Raw genomic sequence first — 21,496 nt, forward strand, 5'->3', positions numbered from 1 at the left:
CTAAACTAATCAGTTCTTTTCAATATAGTGATTGTTTATGCTCAAAGTAAGTAAAACGAAAAAAGATTATTGCTGCAAAAGTGCTAATAATTCTTTTAATTAAATAGAAACATTTTAATAAATACATAGGAACTTTTAATAAATACGTAACATGGACTGAAGTTATAACTCATACTTAGCCTGAAAAGTTGCAGATAACTTTGATTTTTCAGGATTGATCTTTACTGTATGGATTTTGTTGTATTGATAGTATTACAAGATATTTTTTATTTTGCTAGAATTTTTTTTATATTCAATTTAAAAAAAACAACAAATTTTTAACATTTTAATGGGGTCTAGACCTTAATTCCGGAAAAATACCCCTGGAAAATTTTCCCTGAGGAAATCTCTCCCCCTGGAAAATTCACCCTGAAAAATTGCTCCATATTCACTCAGGTAATTTTGGATGTTTGTTAAAAGGTAAATTGTAAGTTTTTACTCACCTGTTTGTCAGAGGCAATGCTGTAGCGTTGGCTATGGTAAAGAGCCATAAAAATTCAAATATTGTTTATTTATTTATTTTCTTCCAGAGTCACTTTAGATGAAACGATGGTCATATAAACTTTGGAGAGGGCTTACTTGATTTTAAGTTTAAAGTTCTAGTGTCATTTTAAGAATCTAAAGTGATTGGAAGGGAACAGTGGCATCGTTGAGGGGAGCAAATGGGGCATTTGTACCCAAATAATTTGGGAAAAACTACAATTTATTAAGGAGTTTTAAAACTGTTTTAATTAGCTTTAAAATTTTTAAAGCTTGATTTAAGTGTCAAATTAAAAAAAAAATTAATAATTCATGCTGGTTTTTAACATAAGGAAAACAAGAAAAATAGGGGTCCAATACACTTTCACAAGATTTCACAAAACTTATTGGGGATCCTGTCCATAAGTCGTGCAGGTCTAGCTTCACAAAAAGAAATCTATTGGATAGTACTTGTCATCGTTATCGCAGGAGAAGCAAAGTCAGAGGCGAGAATCCCCCGTTTATTTGGAATATTCAACTTCAAATCCGATTGTATATTATTTCCAACATGTCTTGAAGTCCAGATCCTTCCATAATCTGTCCAACGGTCCCAACGTTACTCATGAGCGTGTGGAAGCCACACAGTCGCAGGACGCTTTTTCTGACAAGAAGTGCATCCGTATCGGCAGCAATAATGGTAAGAGCTCTTCAGTAAAGGGACTGATCGAAAGTCAGTACTGGAGTAGCACCGTATCTGGAACACTGTTCACAAACGAAGCTGATTGTGAAGTATATACAAATGGGATCACTTGGTTTCATATCTATCATGGGTATGAAGAGAATGGAGGCTTTTTCTGTGTAAGAACCTGGCTACGTATCAACATACAGCTCGCTCAAAGCTCTAGGTGAGGGTGAAGGAAAAAATTTTTGACATATTTCGTAGCAAGTTGCAATATTTTGACGGATCCAGAATCGAAGCTCGTGGTAGCGGATTGTACAGAAGGTTAGTTTGTCGCAGTGTCTGTCTGAGATACTTAATGGGAATTCGGTTCGGTTTAGTTATCTGCCTTGACTTTGCAAACTTTTTCCTCTCAGGTACTGTTCAAGACCTCAACAGTGGCGTCAGGGAAACAATAATGCCCATGCCGTGAAAAGTGTCGTTACCATCAAGGGTTCGAACGCTGTGACCGACGTTACCAGCTATGTGCTGTATGAAAGAAGTTCCTTTCAGTTCTTTAATGTTTGTGCTGTCAGATACCGAAATCTTACGCTCCAAGAGCTTCGTCTTGTAATATAATGATCTGACACCCATAGCACAAAGTATGCCACTTAAAAAGAGGCAGCTTAAACTCATGATGCAACAGGACAGGTAATCCAATATGAAGAGGTGGTCCGATTGCCTTTGGTCGACGACTTGTAACGTGCACTGACCTATTGACGCAACCCTCCTGTCTGTTCTGTCTCCTACGAACAGAGTATGGAGAAAAAGTCGCAAAGATGAAGGTAGGTATTTGATGTCGTTTGTTTTTCCCGAGGTTTCCAGAATTAAGATATACATGCATGTGTTGTTTAATACCTTTGGCATCACTTTTGATGATAGCTACTGCAGCTCGGACAATACCTTCCTTTTCCAGTTCTACGTTAATTTTTTTTTTTGGCTTTAAAGTAACACTCGTGGAGAATGTCATGAACCGTGGCTCTTGGCGTAATGATGTTCTGTCTGCCGTTTACCTATGTAAATACTGCACTTTCGCCTAATCTCTCTCGTATCTTCTTTCTCATGCATCTTTCAATATATCCAGAAGAATCCTCTGAGTCACCCATGAGCTCGTTCATCTTGCTAACTAGATCAAACAGTGTTAGTTTATCATCATCGTTAGTCTGGAAAAACTTGACAACTTCCTCGAACGCTTCGTTCTGATTCAAGTTATAAGGTCGACGAGATTTTCGTTTTCCAGACTGTGAAGGAATCCCGCTGTACTTGTTGGGGATGTTACTTTCGGTTAGAAAGTTTGAGTAGCGGGATTTATGGCAAACTACATCAGCAGCGTGCAAATCGGCAGTAGCAGCAAGAATTTTTGTCATTGCTACTCTTGACCAGTTGTCAATTCTCTTTCCACAAACCTCTCTTAGTGTATTTCAAAATCTCTCGTTTTAACATTGAAATGGTCTTCTTTCTTCTTCCTTATGTCAGGGGTAACTGGCGTAGAGCGTAAGAGACAATCGGATTGGAAATTGAAGTTTCCATATAAACGAGAAAATTCTCGTGTCTGACTTTGTTTCCCCTGCGACGACAATGACAAGTACTGTTCAATAGATTTCTTGTTTGTGTAGCTAGACCTGCCTGCCTGCTTCAATGACTGCTGTGACTTCTTCACTCTTCATTGATCGACTTACTTCGTTCGCCGAGACTGCACCTTTCTCTATCAAATCAGGCTTTCCTGACTCTTCAACTGTTTCTTTTTTGCAAATATACAATTCATATCGATGATTTAAAGTTTAAGAGTAGTTTGCTATATAGCCTGTTCATCCTTCAACCTATAATGATAAATGAAACTTTTAATTGTACTTTCAAATAAAGGTGACTTTCATAATAATTATGATATAGAACCCTATTTTTGATAGCAATTTTGTTGTTGGAAACATGAATGAAACCTCCTTAATCGAACCCCAACCTTAAAAAACCTTATTTTTAGTTTTGCGTTCAAATAAAGGTGATTTTCGCAATCACTGTGATTTAATATCCTATTCTAGATATCAATTTTGTTGTTATTCGCCTTTACACGGGAGCACAAATTTCCCATCCTTTTATCAACCTCAACCTAAAAAAAAACTAAGTTTTAGTTTTACGCTCAAATGAAAAGGATTTTCACAATTGCCCTTTTCTAGACATCAATTTTTGTTTTTGTTCGCCCATATATGGAAACGCGAATTTCTGCAATGAACAAACTTTGTATATTTGGAATTAGCAAGTTTTTCTGAGTCGGGTAGTAAAATAATCATTTCTCTTGCAATCTGTTCGCTTCCTGGAATATTATTCCCCTATAGTACGGGGAATTTTAAGTTATAAAGCCGATTTCTAAAGTTAGTCTATGTCTCAACAGTTCCCGGATCCCGTCATTAGGTACATTCATGAAATAATAATCTACAAGTCTTTTAATCCCGACTACTATCAGCCGTGAATTGCTCTTTAGCTACTGTTATAACCATGAGAAAAGGAAGTACAATAGAACATGAATATGTAAACAAATGCGTTACATTGTAATAGTTTGTTTGCATAATCTGTCAAAATTATATCCAGATTACGATATTACCTCTTAGGATGAGGTCATCTACCCATATTAGGTACAGTGTAGGGATGTAATAAAATTCGTTGAAGAAGCATAAATCCTGCTATTAATTAGTTTCCTAAAAATGACTGTTTTCTTAACGCTAGGTTATGAAACCGAACCTTATCTGTCACCTTATTCATGACTTTGCATAAGAACTGATAAGAAGATGCTTTTTTTTCAAACGCCGGGATCAAATCAGTATCACACGCCAAGTAAGAGTCATTATAAGTGCTTTTTTTAAGGATTCCCTTTGTTAGAGTTCCTTGTAGTTTAGTTCTCTCCCAAAGTTTCTCGTGGGATTTTGTTTTGGAAAAGTAGCCTTTATATTTATATATATGGATCCTAGTTTTGAATAAAACTATAGGCTACTCAATTTGCTTGCCATGATGATATTCAGTGTACAGTTTTATTATTATCACTGAATTTAGAATGAACCATCTGAGAGATTATAGCCCCAAATGGATAAGGCGTAAAGGTTCAGACTCGAGTGATGATTCACGTTCTTCTATGCCCTTTAGTTTCCCAAGAATAAGTTTGTCTTTCAATGATCTGGCCCCGTTCAGTTTGGATAAAAGTGACTCAAAGCCGACTGTGCCAAAGAGAAAAATTTCCTTACCAAAAAGGAGTAGGAGTAATTCAAATCTCCACATGCTATGGGAGTGTAAGTTTTGGAGCTTTTGATTATAAAATCATTTGATTCTGTCCTCTCTGCATACATATCGCCCTCTTTCTCAAAATATTTATTTCTATCGGGCAAAACAAAGTTATCTAGGGCAAATGGGTAATATAGGGTTAAACAAGTAAATTTTATCAGTAAAACAAATTTCATAGGGTAAAATAGGTCAGTATTCGTGAGCAGAGGGAGGCAGGAGAGTTTGCCGAACTAACAATGACCCCAGTGACCTAATGAGAAATTTTTCTGACAAAATACGCTGAAAATTGTGGATATCTTAGTATCTGGGTCTATCGGCGTAAAGCTCCCATTTCTTGGGCGGGGGTAGCTGGTGCCAAAAAAACTTACCTTTTTCAAAGATCTTAAGGAATATCACTAAGTTGTCGGGGGAGGGGGCCCATATTTTACCCGGAAAGGGTATTGGCTCCCTAGTTCCTCCACTTGCTAGGTCTATGATAACCAGCGCGCATTGTTCCATTCTTTCCTGAGAGTCGCTTTTCTCGTGGCATTTTCGATCTTTCGCAAAGCTGCGGGATGTAAGTTCGTATTTAAGTAAATATTTAGGAATACAAACTAAGTTGGACTAAAATTTAAGCTGGTCAAAGACACGACCATCTGAATAATGTCTCCGACCAGCAATTTTGTTGATCACAAGTTTCGGAAGAAAAAGAAAAGCGCGTTTTTGCGTACAGTAATTAACCTTTTTTTGTCAGTTGACCATCTTAATAATTAAAATCACATAGAAGAATGTTAACTGCCATTGCCTATTTTAGAGTTCTGAAATGGCCCCCATAAAAAAATAAAAGAAAATCAGCTAGTACTCTGTCGGGCATTTGACTGATATTGGGGACAAAGAGTCTGTGGCTTATTCTATCAGCATATTGTGTTTGAATGCTTATCCAAATTGGATATGTTTGGACATTAAGAACAGCCACAACGCATGTGAGTCTGAACATTAGGAGGCAATCAGTTCTCTAGTGGCGCAGTGGTATTGATCTCAGCTTTGTAATGCGGGGCTGAAAATTCGATCTTAGCTGCAGCAACCCGCATGTGAAAACTTCTAAATAAAAACCCAAATAAGAAGGAGAAGAGGATGCAATCAGTTAATTTTTTTAATTAATAATCCAAATAAAAAAGAAGAAGAGGGTACAATCAGATTAATTTTCTAGTGGAGAGGGTTTTTAAAGGAGTGGTAAATACTAGTAAATAGCATTTTTGTTGTGACCACTCTTATTTCGTGTCATGATTAGCGATATTGGCAAGGAATTCCCCCAAAGATAGAAATATGTGGATGACTTGTCGATCCTTAAAGTATGTCATAGGAATATTAAAAGTGACCCCGATGAAATCCTGACCCAATGATCGGATGAATCTAAGAATCTATATGCTCGTGAAACATGTTAAACTCCTTGGTGTCACGATTTCTAATGGTCTTAAGTGGGACACGCATGTTTCCAACATTGTTAAACAAGCAAATGTTTCACTATCCATGTTTGATCTGCCTGCACAAATATAATTTTCCTAAGATACATTCTCTCTGTGTTTACTTATCCTTTGTCAAGCCGCTATTGGAATATGCATATCTGGTCTCGCATTCGCAACTTTCAAGTGAATTTAGTGACTAACTTGAGTCGGTCCAAAAGCAAAATTCAATAAGCGTTCCTCCTTAAAGCTGCACGCATTACCACCTCAAAAGAAAGGAGGAAAAAATTGTGCTTGTGTTTCGCTAAATCAGTCATTTCTAATCCCGTACTGAGGACTTACTCCCTGAATTTCACAATCCCATTAGACCCCGACTCCCCCGGTCAGCCTCCTTAGCAATCCAAAATTACTGTCCGATCTATGCTGTTATAGACAGGTTTCGTGAAAGTTTTATACCCTTTATTCTGGAGCATCTTAATAATCATTCGTGATTCTACTCTTAACAAAATTAATTCCTTCGTCTCTCTTCCTGTTGATGTTGTATCGCCACAAATGTTCCCCCTCTCATCTATTGCCGTTTTTATTTTGTTTATTTGTAATGTTTTTGTATTTTAACCCCTTCAGCAATTGTCAAGCTTTCCGATTCGCCCTTTATCTTTGATGATTTTGCCTTTTTAATTTAAACTTTTTTGATTTTAACGTGTTGACTGTTTATTTGACTTAATGTAACATGTTGAGTGTGTTAAGTTGACTTTTGTTATAATTTGAAATTTTGTTTTCTTTACTTTTACGTGATATATAAAGCGAATTCGGCTCTTAGAGCTTGTGATAGTCTTTTGAAAATAAATATTATCTTATCTCATATTTAGCTTTTACTTGAAAATTTTCCAGAGAGGGTCCATTGGGACAATGTTAGGGGAGTCCTTTCTTTGTGTCCAAGTATACTTATTAAAATGTTGAAATTAAGATTGCTAAAATGAAAGACAAGCTTGGGCGACAAGCTTGCTACTTGTTCCTGTAAAAAACACTCAGCAACCGAACCGTCGACTCGACGCCCTTTGCGCCAGCAATGGTTCAGGAGGATCTTTATCCTTTTTTTTTAAATGAAAGAATTGTATTACTACGCAAATTTTTATTTCTTTGCTGCTCCCAACACAAGTAATTTTTTTCTGATTTTTATATTTTAGCCACTTATCGCTTTTGTTTCTTACAGACCAACCTGATGGAATATCAGCTGAGTCAGATAGTATTACCTTAAGCGACAACTGTGAGCTTGCTGCAACTCCAGTGCCTGAAGACGGATATATCCCTGTTGAAGGAGCTGTTGAATCCGTTGAAGAAATAGATGATGTAACTATTAATGGTAATGTTTGCTTTAATCGCGATATCTTGTCGTTTCATCAGTTCTTCTTAGAAATTATCGTCGTAAATAAGTGACTCGCCTATTTTTTATTTCGCGTTTGTATACTTTTCTGTTTCGCTTGGCTTTAACTGTAATCCAGATGGAATTTTTACCAATTTACTTTTACAATATAGAGAGTGGATATATAATACACGAGGATGAAACAGGTAGGATGTATAGGAATGCAGCCAAGCTATGTTCCATCAAGCTTCACCAAACCAAGGCAGTGCAGACAAGCTCATATTTTTTCTACTTTGGCCACTTTTCTTCTTCTGAGGACACCTATTAGAAAGAGCATCTAGTCACCTTAAAAACATTCATATATTTGACACAATGGTGGTGTCGGTACTACTTTGGTGGCTCCGAAATCTGGCCGTTCAAAGTGCTGGGTGTCTGAGATCTGGGCGTTTTCTACTATGAATGTCTTCGTTATATTCGGAAAGTTGGACAGTCTAAAAGTGTCAGAAATGGTACCCACCGCAGTAGAGCTAGATAGTGGTAGCTTATATTAAATGTCATCAGATGCAGACATCTCTTGTGATTTGGTTAGGTAACCAAAATCGCGTCATATGACGCGATTTTGAAGCTTTGCCTTAAGTTTCTCCCGTTGCCATCACTGAGTAAAGGCCTGTTCACCATGAAATTTTACTAATACTGGGATTTAGCCTGTACTAATCTGAGCCAATGAGAATTTTTGTAGAAGTTTTTGATTGGCTGAAAAATTCTATGAAAAATTCTGATTGGCTCAAATTAGTAGTAGCTAAATCTTGGTATTAGTAAAACCTCACTGTCAACGGTCTTAAGTGAGCCGGATGCCACAGGAAACCTTGTTATCCACCATCAAGTCGAATTTAGAGGCGTGTGGCAGGCTCAGGAGTTATGGTAGACGCTGGGATGGAGGCTGGTTGTCCAGCCATCAGTTTTTTACAGACCCTCCTAGAGCTACATATGTCACCAGGTCTCAAATGCCAAAATGAGCCAAGGGCTTGAAATTTGAAAATTGTGTCTTGGTCTTCGAAAATAAATCTTTGATCATGGTGCTTAGTCCTTAGTCCTTAGGTCTGGGAAAATAACGGTTGAGTCGTAATATCACAATTTTTGAAAGCCTTTCAATTTTTTATTTATTTTCCTATTGCACCACAACATATTGCAATGCACCGGTCGTATTCTGCCTTTGAATATTGGAAGTCGTTCGAATAACATTATAAACACCTTGGAAAACATAACAAGGTTTATTTATCTTTCTCAAATCTTTAGTTCTCATAAGTAGGTATCATAAGGGTAGAATTATGGCCTTGATGTAAAATGTGTGCTGTTTGAAAATTTAATTTGCAATATATATTTTTGAAATAATTGATGAGTTTTGTTATTTTGATTTTCACTACTGAGTAGATAAGTTCTTTTGGAGTTGTACACTTACTAATTTACTGAGTAAGTTTTGTCTATCTCTGTAAAGTGTTCAGTGAAGTAGCCTTTTAATGTTAAACTACCTATAACTTAACCGAAAATAACCAATAAAAGCGCAAAAATTAGAGTATGGTTTCGAAATATGCGCATTCTTATACAGTCAATTTGTTTCCTTACCGAACTGAGCGATTTATGTTACTGTGAATGTCCGAAATCTAGCTTATGTCGAAATTCACCGGTGAATGTCCGAAATTCCCTTTTCTCTGTTTGGATTCGATTAGTTTTATGAATCAGGTTTTTCAGTCTTATGCAAGCTTTGACGGTAAAATTTAAAGTTAAGTTATATTTAATTAAGTTATAAATCTAAGAAGTGAATTAAAATCCTAACCTAACCTAAACCAACCTAATGTAACCTGCCACCATCAAACCTTGCATAAAACTGAAAAAGTTGACTGGCAACGCAGACTAAATCCAAAAAACAAGTATTTTGGACATTTACCGGTGAATTTCGACATTCACCAATTTCAGACATTCACGGTAACATTTACATGACTACAACAAATTTTAAATGAGAATCCGTACGTCATGCACCCCTTCCCCATGGCACAAACACAACTGAAAAAGAATAGCGTAAATTTACGAAAGGTACGTAAAATTAGATTTACGTTTATGAGGAAACGTGAAGCGTCGCAGTAACTTTTTGTTGGCTTTTGCTTATAAAAGCGTTTCGAGTAGAAAGCCATGATTTTGTTTCTTCATTATCAATTGAATGATGTAGTTGTCAACCCCTCAAAAAATTAAAAATGGTGCATCTCAAGAAGAATTTCTTTTTAGAAAAAGAAAGTAAACATATTCCTTAAAAATGGACTCAAAAATACCCTGTATCTTTAAAACGAATTTTATTCTCTGATATCATGAAAAGAGAAATCACCAATGCTACAGCACAAACACAAAAAAAAAAAAAAAAAAAAAAAAAAAGGAGACAGAAGGAGAAAAGGAAGACTGTTTTCCTAAATTAGTGATTAATATAGACCAGCACTTGAATGAGGCCTTAACCCTACTCATCCATACAATCACATAGGTCAAACAGCATAGCCACACACAATCAACCATAAAGAATAATCCATGGACAGGCAGTCATGTCGTCAATAAGTATAAGTCGTCATTTACCAAACCATAGAAAAAATAATATAGACAAATAATTCAGAGGCAACACCCAACATAAGGGCTCATCAGGAGAATACACTGGCCTATATAGGGTTTCGCCACTCTAAATTCTCATAATTCAGAGGCAACACCCAACATAAGGGCTCATCAGGAGAATACACTGGCCTATATAGGGTTTCGCCACTCTAAATTCTCATAATTCAGAGGCAACACCCAACATAAGGGCTCATCAGGAGAATACACTGGCCTATATAGGGTTTCGCCACTCTAAATTATTATACTATTATATATTATAATTATCTAAATATTATAATTATTATTAATTATTAACTATCTATGCTATTATTCTATCTTATGTCTATATTCTATCTTTCTATATTATATATTTATGTTTATCTTATGCTCTTATATAACTATCTATGCGCTAAACTATCTATGCTATTATTTCTAAAATTCCAGCGTATACAAGCCAAGGTTATGTTACACTGTCTCAAAATGTAACGCCTGCTAATTGTTTTGTATCTAGTTGACGTGTAAAAGAATTTGATTCTATTTGTATCACCCAGTGATTGTCACATAAACATTGAACTTGACAAATCACATCATAGCGTTACATTGATACTTTTAATTGCTGCGTAACCACTTGCTTAAAGACAAGTTTTCCTTCCCAAAAATGTATCCGAGAAGAGAATGTATCGTCCATGAAGAGAAACAAGTTTTACAATTCTCACTTAGATATTGCTCTTTGTAATAAGACCAGAACTCCCCGAGTAAGGAAAATTTGAAACCTGCTGGCCCCTTGACTGTAAAGTTCTACGATCTAATGTTTCATAATGAATGACTGCTTGGTTGTAAATACTTTAGTGCGAAATTTATGGGGGTTCAGAGGTGGTGAATGCCCCTGAAAAACCATCCACTCTGTCCTCTGGCCCGCAATTGTTTTCGTCACAAATTTAAAGCAGATTGGAGGTCAAAGAAGGGAAATATACATATGGAAATCGTTATTCTTATCTCATTGTCGTCACTCCCAGGGAAATATCCATTAAATCGTCCAACTGGCCCATGGCACTTGTCCGGTAATTTTGAAACTGTTTAGATGGAAAAATACCTGTCTTCCTCTCTGGAAAATTTGGTGATTGAATGTGGTGTTAGAAAGCCGAAGAGGCCATTTTGTGTTTTTGATCATACATAAAAAAATCTTGAAGTGAGAGGGGAGTTCTCTTCAGACACTCTGGGAAGGGTGAGGAGCTAGGGGCCCACTTTTGCCATCAAGTCATACAGATTAAGCCTTCTTGCCCAATTCTGGTTGCCTTTTGCTAAAAAATTGGCTGCGTATTGGAGGGGTGTAGTGCCCACTTTAATTTGCAAATTATAACGATTGAAAATACTTGTGTTATTCTAGTTCAAATAAGGTGCAATATTCCTACCCTTATGCGAGAAAGTCAGCGGCGAGAAGAGCGGGGAGATAGTTGATGGGCCATGGATCTACTTTCTGGATCCGCCTATATGAACTAAACACCTGCTTGATCCTTTTTCAACCAAAGAATAAAATGCACGCGATTCTAAAAAAAAAAAGTCAGGATGAGCTAGAGGGGTTTTTAGGGAGTCCACGACCTTGTATTTTGCCTCTAGTTATGCTGAATTTGATATCGTTCGTTATTCTAGATAAAGAAAAGGTCCGAACCTTGTACGAAAAAGCAGGGGAAGGGGATGCATTTTCGATAGAACTTGACCCCACTTTGGTCCTCTAATCATGCATATTAAAAATCCCTCCATATTTCCTTTCAAATAATTTGCAAATTGTCTTATTTTGTACTAAAACTTTGCTGGGAAGGGGGGGGGGGAACATCGGAAGGCCTTTCACGCACTTTGGTTGCCCAGTTATAGAAATTGGAAATCTTTGCGTAACTTTGGTGCAACATGACTTTTCTGTAAAGGGCACTGGGCACATTTTTTGCCTTTAGCTTGTTTTTTTTTTGCAACGCGTCAGGTCTTCGCTCAACAACAAAGACGTTCTTAGCTCCCCAAATTCTTTGGAATGGTGCACGTTTGTTAAAAAAAAGTGTACCATGAAATTATTGTAAGAAAAGGAATCCAGCCCATACTTATCAGCGTCTTAAGGAGCATAAACCATTGTTAAAAAGTCTCTTTTAGTTCAAAAACTGATTTTTCTTACCAAGCTCTTACTTTCGTATATCCCTTCTGAAAAAGGAGCAAAGGAAAACCTCTTATTTCTTTAGCAAGGAGGGAACTACTAAATTTAGGAGACACATGTGGTTGAGACTCAGACACAGAAGCCGAAATGAAACCGCAAATGCAGCAAGAATCACAAAAAGAAATGGCTTGTTAAAGTAGATGGCAGCACTTTTGAACCCATGGAAAGAAGCTACTTTTTTAGAACTCTAAATTTATCTCTTTTTTTAATGATAATATTTTGGCTGTGTGGCCTAGGAACAGTTGCACATTTAGTGCGCTATTGGACTATAGTCAAACTTCAGGTTGAAACTGCCAGCTGTTCTCTTGCTTGCTTAAATGGAGCTTTCCATTCGAAAGCCAAATAATGCTCAAAGAAAAGAAAGCATGGTAGAACAAATTGAGATAGTCTTCTTTAACGGAGAGTATAAAAACTCCACATTAGCTCACAGTGACGGCTTTGGTTCAAGGCCAAGGGGAAACCATTTTATTGGGCCCCAGGCTAGAATTATGTGTAGCCTTGATATCATACCTATAGTAACTATAATATCATATTTATCGTTCGAGTAGGAGATAATTTCTGTAATAATGGCAGAGGTTGGACCTCTACCGGTTTTCTGCAATGAACCGTAGTCGGTGGCATGTTGTTCATGATGCATAATTCATGACAGTTTTAATCGACAACTCGATATAAGCATATATAAACAGTAGCGAAAAGTTTCTTCAGAAATCGTACATATTTAAACGCTCGGAAAGGGAAAATCCCTTTGCGTCACGGCAATAGTTTTGTTTGCTACCACAGAATAAGTATATGTGTAGCCCGTGTAATACGCTAAACATTTGTCATTGCGCTTACGCGAAGGCGTAATAAGTCAGCATTCTTTAATGGAGAGTATAAGACTTCTCGCTATTGTTCATATATACTTGCAATGTGATCTAAACGTTCAACGTATGCACAGACGTCGAAATAAGCCAAGGTTTTGACCTATTTTGTCTAAACTAATTTAAAACTAAATGCGCATTGGTATCTCTTTCGAGAGGTTACCTTCTGTTGAAGATTCAGGGCTAATTGAGACAAAAAGTAGCTCCGCCTTGGGAATTTGAAAGTCCCTGTAGCGTAAACTATATTTTGAGGGTCAATGGGTTTTTGTCTCCTGCCCCCCTGCATAAAATTGAAATTCCCTTGACGTTTGTGACGATGTTCAGAGTCCCCTCTGGGGAACTGAAACTATGAGTATAATGCATGGTATGATTATCTTATTGATTTACTACTACTTTACGAACCTTCAGAATTCTGAACCTTTACTAAAAAGCTATTTAACGAAAAGTAAATATCCAATTCAAAAATTAACTTGATTTAAAACAGATTTAGGCTAATGAAGCATTAGGCTAGAGACTAATTACAGTTGGGTGATGAAGCATTTCGTAATTGCCTGAAAGAGTGTCGGACTAATTGGATTTGATTCAAAATCATTTGGAATTGTTAAGTAAAGTAAATGTTCATTAATACAAAAAGTTACAACATAATTTCCCCTCTAGACACCGGATAGCAGACATGGGTGTGCCAGTTTAATAAATAATTAACTGAAGAAAGACACAAAGTAACACAAATATCTTCAGAAAATGAAGGTTAATCAAGAAAACAAAAAGTAAAAGACAAAAAATAGAAGGAAGAATAAATAGAAGAAACAAAAGAGCAGAGGCTATCCCAGTGCGAGCTTAGAAAACGAAAATGTATTCCTAAGTTCCCACACTCCCCATAAGAAATAACCTTGAAAACGATTCTTTGGATTTTTTTTTCACAGATTAAGTTTATTTGCAACATGGGGGTTCTGATATCTTAATGAATGGAGGGGCAATTTTTTTTTCATTTTTTCAAGAAGAATTCCAAAATGCCTCTATTCAATGAACGTACAAAAGAGATATTTCTAAGATAAAAGGGGGGTCTTATGTAATGGGCAAGTGTCTTTACGAAAAGTATGGGTCGATCCAACTTTCTACGGCTATAATAAAAGAGAGGTTAAAATGGCTTGGCCGTATTTTACGTATGAAGGATGATAGATTGCCAAAGTGCGGACGTGGCCGTCAAAGATTTTTGGCCATCAATCTGGGGCCGAACGAAAAGTGGGTTGTCTCTAAATCGTCAGGAAAAAATAGCAATGTAAGATTTACAGGGAACTGGAACTTCAGGGAAGCATTAACGAGTTAAGCTTTGAATAGGTTGGGGTGGAGGAGCTTGCGCAGTTGCGCTGGCCTCAGGCGGCTTAGTCATGCATTGATTTGGTAGTAGTTATAGTAGTAGTTTCTTGGGATTCAGTTTTGATGAGAACCTACACAAATCATCTAGGCTGTTATTTCATAATGTGCAGGATGAGGGAGATCGAAACACTTCGTTAATGAGTGTTGCGCCATAATGAGTATTACGCCATATTTTGTTTGTTAGTTATGTACAATTGTTTATCACAATTTCCTGACATGTGTCTACACACTTTTTTCCTTTAATGTTCGTTCTTTGTGCCTTAATTATCTTCTGCAGCTTTGTATTAAACGCCCTAAGTTTTGACTTTATTTGCGTCCATACATTAACAAGCATTGTTAAGTTTCTCCTTTTTTACACAATTTGGCTGGGGACGAAAGGGAATAAATCACTTGATAAATTTTTTACATTATTTCCAAATTAAATAATTGCATCTTGGGGAAATTCCTCTTTGAACCCCAAAAGGTAATTTATTCTTATTGGCAATTTTAATCCACTCTTAGGGGATGGAGTGAAAACACTGTTGGGTTTGGTGTTACATTTTTTATACCTTTCGTGTGACCACTTTTTTTTTTTCACAACGCTACCCAAGTAAACATACTCAGTATACCATTAAATGAAACTTATCTAAGAATAGATACATAAAATTCAAAAGCTTGTCTAAGCTCAAACTGAGATATTTAAGGCTCAAAACTACCCTAGCCAAACCTAACCAAAACAAAAAAAGGCATGCCTCTTATTTAAGAAAGGGTTGTAATTTATTAATCTTTATTTAGGTCAGTCAAATGCCGAAGAAGTATTAACAACTGTACCCTCATTACTGCCATGGGGTGGCCGAAAAGAAAGAGTGAATTTCCCCACGGGAATAACTATAGACCACGAATTGAAATCTGGAGAGTTTATCATGAGAACATTGTTTGCACAGTTTACAGTTATGGTTAGAAAGAAAATTGAAGGAGTTATGACTGAACCTTTGGTGGGTATATTTTGATAAGGCTTTGAGTTATTTAGCTATTCATTTTACATAATTTCGTATATGTATTGTATGCAACATTTTTCTGTTTCTACGCTTCAATAGACTTTGAAAGGGAAAAACATTGTTAAGTTTCTCCTTTTTTACACAATTTGGCCGGGACGAAAGTGAATAAATCACTTGATAAATTTTTTACATTATTTCCAAATTAAATAATTGCATCTTGGGGAAATTCCTCTTTAAACCCCAAAAGGTAACTTGTTCTTATTGGCAATTTGACTTCACTCTTAGGGGATGGCGTCACTGTTGGCGATTTGACTTCACTCTTATGGGTTGCCAAAAGGCAACTTATTCTTGTTGGCAATTTGACTTCACTCTTATGGGTTGCCAAAAGGCAACTTATTCTTGTTGGCGATTTGACTTCACTCTTATGGGTTGCCAAAAGGCAACTTATTCTTGTTGGCGATTGCCAAAAGGCAACTTATTCTTGTTGGCGATTTTACTTCACTCTTAGGGGTTGCCAAAAAGCAACTTATTCTTGTTGGCAATTTGACTTCACTGTTTACTGAATACATAATTTTTAAGTACACATAACTTTGGAAAGGTGAACTAGTCTTACAAAAAAAGCGTGCTAAAGCTAGTCATAAAGAATTGAACGTGCTTCTACTTTTATTTAAAGATATCGTATCCTGAAATTCTGCCAACTTAGAACGTTTCTATATACTTTAAGAAAATTTACGACATGTTCATTTCTTAGCTGTTTACTTACATGCCAATTCTGTTCATCGTCTTTACAATTGATTACAGCAAAGGTATATACACAGTAATATGCGTTCCTGTCTTCTCCATTGAAGAGTTTCTGGATACATCATGTGTCGCCCATTTCTCCTTGGCTCCTCCTTTGCGTGCGCAATGACGAATTTTTACCGACGACTGGTCGTTCATGCAATAGGAATGGTTGAAAAGCTCCAACGCTAGTTCTTCCGCTGACCACGTCCGTTTGTGGCGCTTTGATGTGTCCAATTTTTAAAACAAACGTGCACATTTGTGCAGTACTTCAAAGTTGACTTTGAATGGTACTTCTGTATGCACTTTATCTTCAATCAGCTGATCATTTGGCTTCTGGATTCATCTCTTTCCGTGAAATTCTTAATAATTTTCTCTCTCTTTAAGTTGTATCTCCCTAATTTAGGTTTAAGGTAACTAGGCTGAATAATAGACCAGTAGAAATTGTAAATATACGACTTGAAATGGCGTAGTAAGAACAATAAGAAGCCACAAGCGATGCTCAGTTTTATTAAACTGTAAAAAATGTCTTAAGCACAAGTAGTACTAATTGTAGAGAAGTTGAAAGCCGAAATATCCAACCCGTAAGAAGGTACTACAGCTGAATTGAGAGTCACTAACTGGCCCTTTTTTTATCCTAAATTGAGTGCTGCCGGAAAATTTCCCAGGAAGGAACCAGTTGTGTCAACTAGAAGGGGGACTGTATCTCCCAAGATCCCCTCACTTAGATTTTGAAAAATATCTTTTGTGACGTAGTTAGTTTAATTGTAAATGTCTTTTGTGGTATTTTCATTGAAAAAGCGTAATAAAACGACAAATTTGCATTCCCCTAGATGTTGAAAAATATACCCCCTCTAAAGTTTCGATAAACTTTTAAAGATACACATTGTGTTCCATCAATATATTAGATCATTTACTGCTTGAAGTTTGATTTTTGCAGTATGTATGTCGTAGTTTCATAGTTATGTGAGCAAAACTTGGATTTTTATTCGTCTTCTTCCTTTGATCCTTCCTTTGATAGCAGCCTAGAAAACGGTTTTAGGCAGTAATTTCAGAAGTCTGAAAACTTCAGATGCGACATTTAGGCGTAACAGTGGCGTTTTCAATTTACTTCAGTGGAAAAATTCATAACATTTGAATTAACATTTAACAAAGGTAACGTAATTTCTACTTTAGTACGGAAATCATTTTGCAGAGTTCAATTCTGAATACCTTGACAGCCATGCATAAATTTTGCTTGTATTTTTCAGCTTTTATCTTTACAGATAGGATGAAGTTGTCAGACGGCTTTTTTTGGAAAGATGCACACTGTCTATAAGATAAAAGAATAGTATTTACATTAGCACAAGAAAGAAAAAATCTTATCTGGGAAATTATTTATGGACTTTGAAACAATAGTCGTATTATTTACCAGAACAAGTAAACACTAAGTAACCTTGACTTTGAAAAAAAGGACATAAATGCATATAGGCTTAGTATGACCAGAGTTGTAGACAAATTTGAGTTTCCTTAGCAACAAGAATGGGTAAAAAGACAACAACTTCTATTGTGTAGGCTAGAATTACTCAAACGTTCAAACTATTGAACGGTTTGTCAATGAGCTTCTAATGTTGTTCTTATAAATTCCAAAGATTATATCACCACCCCCTTGAACAGATGTAAACTGATATAACTTGGGCATGTTGACAAGCCCTGTCAACAAAAATATTTATCCTTGTGTATTATACCAGACAAATAAATAAAAATCATTAGTGCTATGTACGAGAATAACACTTCTGTGGTTAAGGTAGGAAACGAGATTAGTTGCTGATTTTGTATGAAATCAGGAGTTAAGCAGGGATGTGTTCTATCCCCGTTTATATGGATCATCTTGATGGACTTTGTCTTAAGGAGTACAGGAAAGGGAATTGGAAGACATGGAATCAAATGGGGAAGAAAAACTTTCATGGACTTAGATTACGCTAATGATTTAAGCATCCTAGATGAAAGTGTGAGCAAAATGAATGAACTTTTAGTGATTTTGCCAGCTCAGGGTGCTAGAATAGGTTTGTAAATTAATATTAACAAGACTAAGTGGCAAAGGCCAGGAATAGGTGAAGATGAAAAGGTGAAGTTGGGTAACGAGAAGATTGATCAAGTGAACAGCTTCACTCACCTTTCTTATATTATTAGTAAAGACGATGAACGCAGTGAAGATGTTAGAAGCAGAATAGCCAAGACTCAGGGTGTTTTTTTCTAAGTTAAAGTTTGGAAGAAAAGGAAGATAAGTCTACGAATCAAGATTAGAATATTGGAAGCTAAAGTGATGACAGTGGTCAAAAATGTTTCTAAAGCTTGGGTGCTTCGGAAGACAGAGGAAGGTTTGCCACATGTTTTCGAGAGAAATTGCCTACGGATTGTTTTGGGTACTCGACTGACTGACCGTATTTCAGTCAGTAGGCTGTTTGAAAAGTGTGGCTCAATACTGCTTTCTAGAGCTATAAAAAGAGAAAGGTTAAGATGGCTAGGGCATGTTCTGCGGATGAAGGATGACAGGTTGCCAAACATTGTCCTTTTCGGCCAGCTGTCTAAGGCTAAACAGAAAGCTGTTCGTCCTTGTATGGGGTGAAAGGATGTCGTACAGAGAGATATAAGGAAAATGGGAGCTTCCTGGGATGGTGCACAAGAGGAAAAATTTAAATAGATTGGGATGTAGGAGGAGCCTGTGTAGTTGTGTTGGCCTCAGGCTGCTTGGTGCTGCCGTGTGTTGTTAGTAGTTGTTGTAGTTTATTCTTCTTTTATTTTTCTTTTAACGCTGAACTGACCTAACGTGACAATACATAGATAAGTACTTGAAAACAAAAACGGATCTATGTCCTGTACGTAGAAGAAGGAGAATAAACAACCAAAAACTCAAATATATACAATTGCTATTCCATGATACAAACCATTAAAGTAGAATATACACTAAAAGAGTTGTTCTTCCTCTTCGCATAGGACATAGATCCGTCCTAGTTTTCAAGGATTTCTTCTTGTATTGTCATGGTAGTTTTAGCCAATTCAGTTTTAGGTCTTTTATCAATAAATTTTAATTAGTCTGAATTACTTATTGGCTCCTTTGAAAGTGCGTCCAAGTAGGCAAATAGGTTACTCCTCTAACATAAGCCTATTTGCAAAGATGATTCGCCTCCTGGAATGTGTCCGGTCCTCTCCTCCTACAATAAAATTTCTCACCTCTTCTGACTTTTTGCTGTAGAGGGTCTCTCATGCTACAAGTGCTTTAAACGAAGCATGATATAAAACATGAACGAAACAGAAAGATTAAATATGGTAAATTTTACCAGTTAATATTTTGTATTTTAATTTATTTACGTGACTTTTAAGGCCTGATTGTATCTAATATGATAGTTAAAAGACCAGCAACATTTTGGGCAAATAATCGCTTAAAATGTTGCATTACAGTTACTTAATTTAATTTGTAATACTTCGAAAACGAAAGTCAGTGATAAAATAAATATGCTGAATTTTACAAGTTAGTATTTTTGTATATTAAAATTAAGCCACTTTTAAAGAATTCTACATGTTTTATATTTAATATTTATCATATATAATTCATATATATTTTGCATATTTATATACTTTTTTCTTTGTATTTTCTGTATATTTTATATTTTTATAAATATATTTCTATATATTTTACAACTTATATGAATTTTCTATATATGATCATACCAAGGGATACAGTTCGCTTGGTATGATACCAGCAGTCTTTAAATCCTTAATCTATGCTTAGGTCCAAAGTGTCTAATCAAGTCACAAAAAGAAATGTACAAGGAATTCAAATTTTACTTTTGTTACAGGAGAAACCTCTTTCAATCTTTGCAACTTGGGGAAGACCCATCATTTGATCAGCTGCTTGTAGCTTTTGGAACAGTAGCTGAACAGCTTTTGTTCTTGCTCCGTCCCTTTCTCCAGCTCTTAGATAAGTTAAATTCTTTAGATTGGCAAATAGACTGATATACTGTTTAGGGGTGCTGATTGAGCCCCCCAAAGAGCATTTGAAGAAGAATACTAACGAAACAGAATTTACTCGTAAGAGAATTTTTCATCAATATCTTCATGCCAGCCAAGTTTTATTTCAGCTTCCGAAACAAAGCACCTGGATAATGTTTGTTGTTATCCACCAGTGCCAGGAAAATGCTATTTTGTCCCTGAAAACTTCAGTCAGCACAGAAAAGAATAAAGAGTTCATCTCAAATTTGACACAAAGCTTGGCATAGGTAATGACGCGGTAAAATATAAATGACGGCAAATTTTTACTCATAATTTGCAGGGGTGATATTTAAAAGTTAATGAAAACTTATGACCCTTGAAACTGAGACAACGGTGTGTTTCAAACAGTTCGTGGTAACGAACTGTAGTAAGGAGCGACCTGGCTCATTAGTAACCGAAACTCTAAAAAAATGGATTTTTGATGCCAATAGTTACATCAAAAGAATCGTATTTTTACGCTGATTCTAAATATATAAGTTATACAATACATGCATGAGAAGTGTAGCATAAGTTGGAGACAGTAACAACGGCAATGAAGGGGTAAAATTAACCTTGACTTGATGCCCACTTAATTGGACAATCTGTCTTGGCTTTTTCTACAATTGGCCATGGCTTGATTTTTCCCACAACTATTCCATTTTAATTCAAAAATCAACGAATTGAAAATAGAATAGTTGTGGGAAAAGTCAAGTCATGGCCAATCGTAGAAAAAGCCAAGACAGATTGTCCAATTAAGTGGGCATCAAGTCAAGGTTAATCAAGTTTAATCAAGTTTTCATCAAGTTTAGTTTTACCCATCAAAAGTTACGAGCCTGAGAAAATTTACAGCTTTTGGAACAGTAGAAATGTCTAAGGAATTCAAATTTTACTTTTGTTACAGGAGAAACCTCTTTCTAAATCTTTGCAACTTGGGGAAGACCCATCATTTGATCAGCTTCTTACAGCTTTTGGAACAGTAGCTGAACATTGTCTACCGTCTTTGCTTCGAACACTTTTCGCTTGGTATGATAAACAGCTGGATGGTCGGGTTAACATCAGTGAGAGGATGAGAACAGATAGTAATAAAAGCAAATCGTAAGTCCTTGTAGCTAAATCTTAAATTGAAAATAATCGAAACTGTCCAGGATTCGCTCATTGTTGAATAATATATATAAAGGCGCAGGTAAATAGGATAAAACAAAATTTCCAATATTTTTGGAATTTTTGAACTAAAATGCTACAAAAGTGTTTTTTTTTCCTTGAAAATTCAGTCAATTACATCCGCGAAAGCGAAATTCACTGAAAATTGTGTTTTCTTTTTTATGATCTTTCTCTTTTTGAGTTTCTCTTTTATTAGTGTTTCTCTCTTTTTCTC

General features: G+C 36.1%; 2 protein-coding genes across 2 annotated transcripts in view; one reads left to right on the forward strand and one right to left on the reverse strand.

Annotated features, from left to right (window-relative positions):
- The window catches only part of LOC136037259 (protein furry homolog-like), a 195,141-nt gene that overhangs the window by 63,267 nt on the left and 110,378 nt on the right, over window positions 1–21,496 (reverse strand). The gene's annotated exons all lie outside the window — the stretch shown is intronic.
- The window catches only part of LOC136036918 (protein furry homolog-like), a 94,333-nt gene that overhangs the window by 6,232 nt on the left and 66,605 nt on the right, over window positions 1–21,496 (forward strand). Inside the window, exons 3-5 of the mRNA XM_065719298.1 lie at window positions 7,139–7,288; window positions 15,128–15,327; window positions 21,023–21,216. Of these exons, the coding sequence (XP_065575370.1) occupies window positions 7,139–7,288; window positions 15,128–15,327; window positions 21,023–21,216 (544 nt within the window). The remainder of the gene's footprint in view (window positions 1–7,138; window positions 7,289–15,127; window positions 15,328–21,022; window positions 21,217–21,496) is intronic.

Source organism: Artemia franciscana, chromosome 16 (assembly GCF_032884065.1).
Source record: "Artemia franciscana chromosome 16, ASM3288406v1, whole genome shotgun sequence".
NCBI lineage: Eukaryota > Metazoa > Arthropoda > Branchiopoda > Anostraca > Artemiidae > Artemia > Artemia franciscana.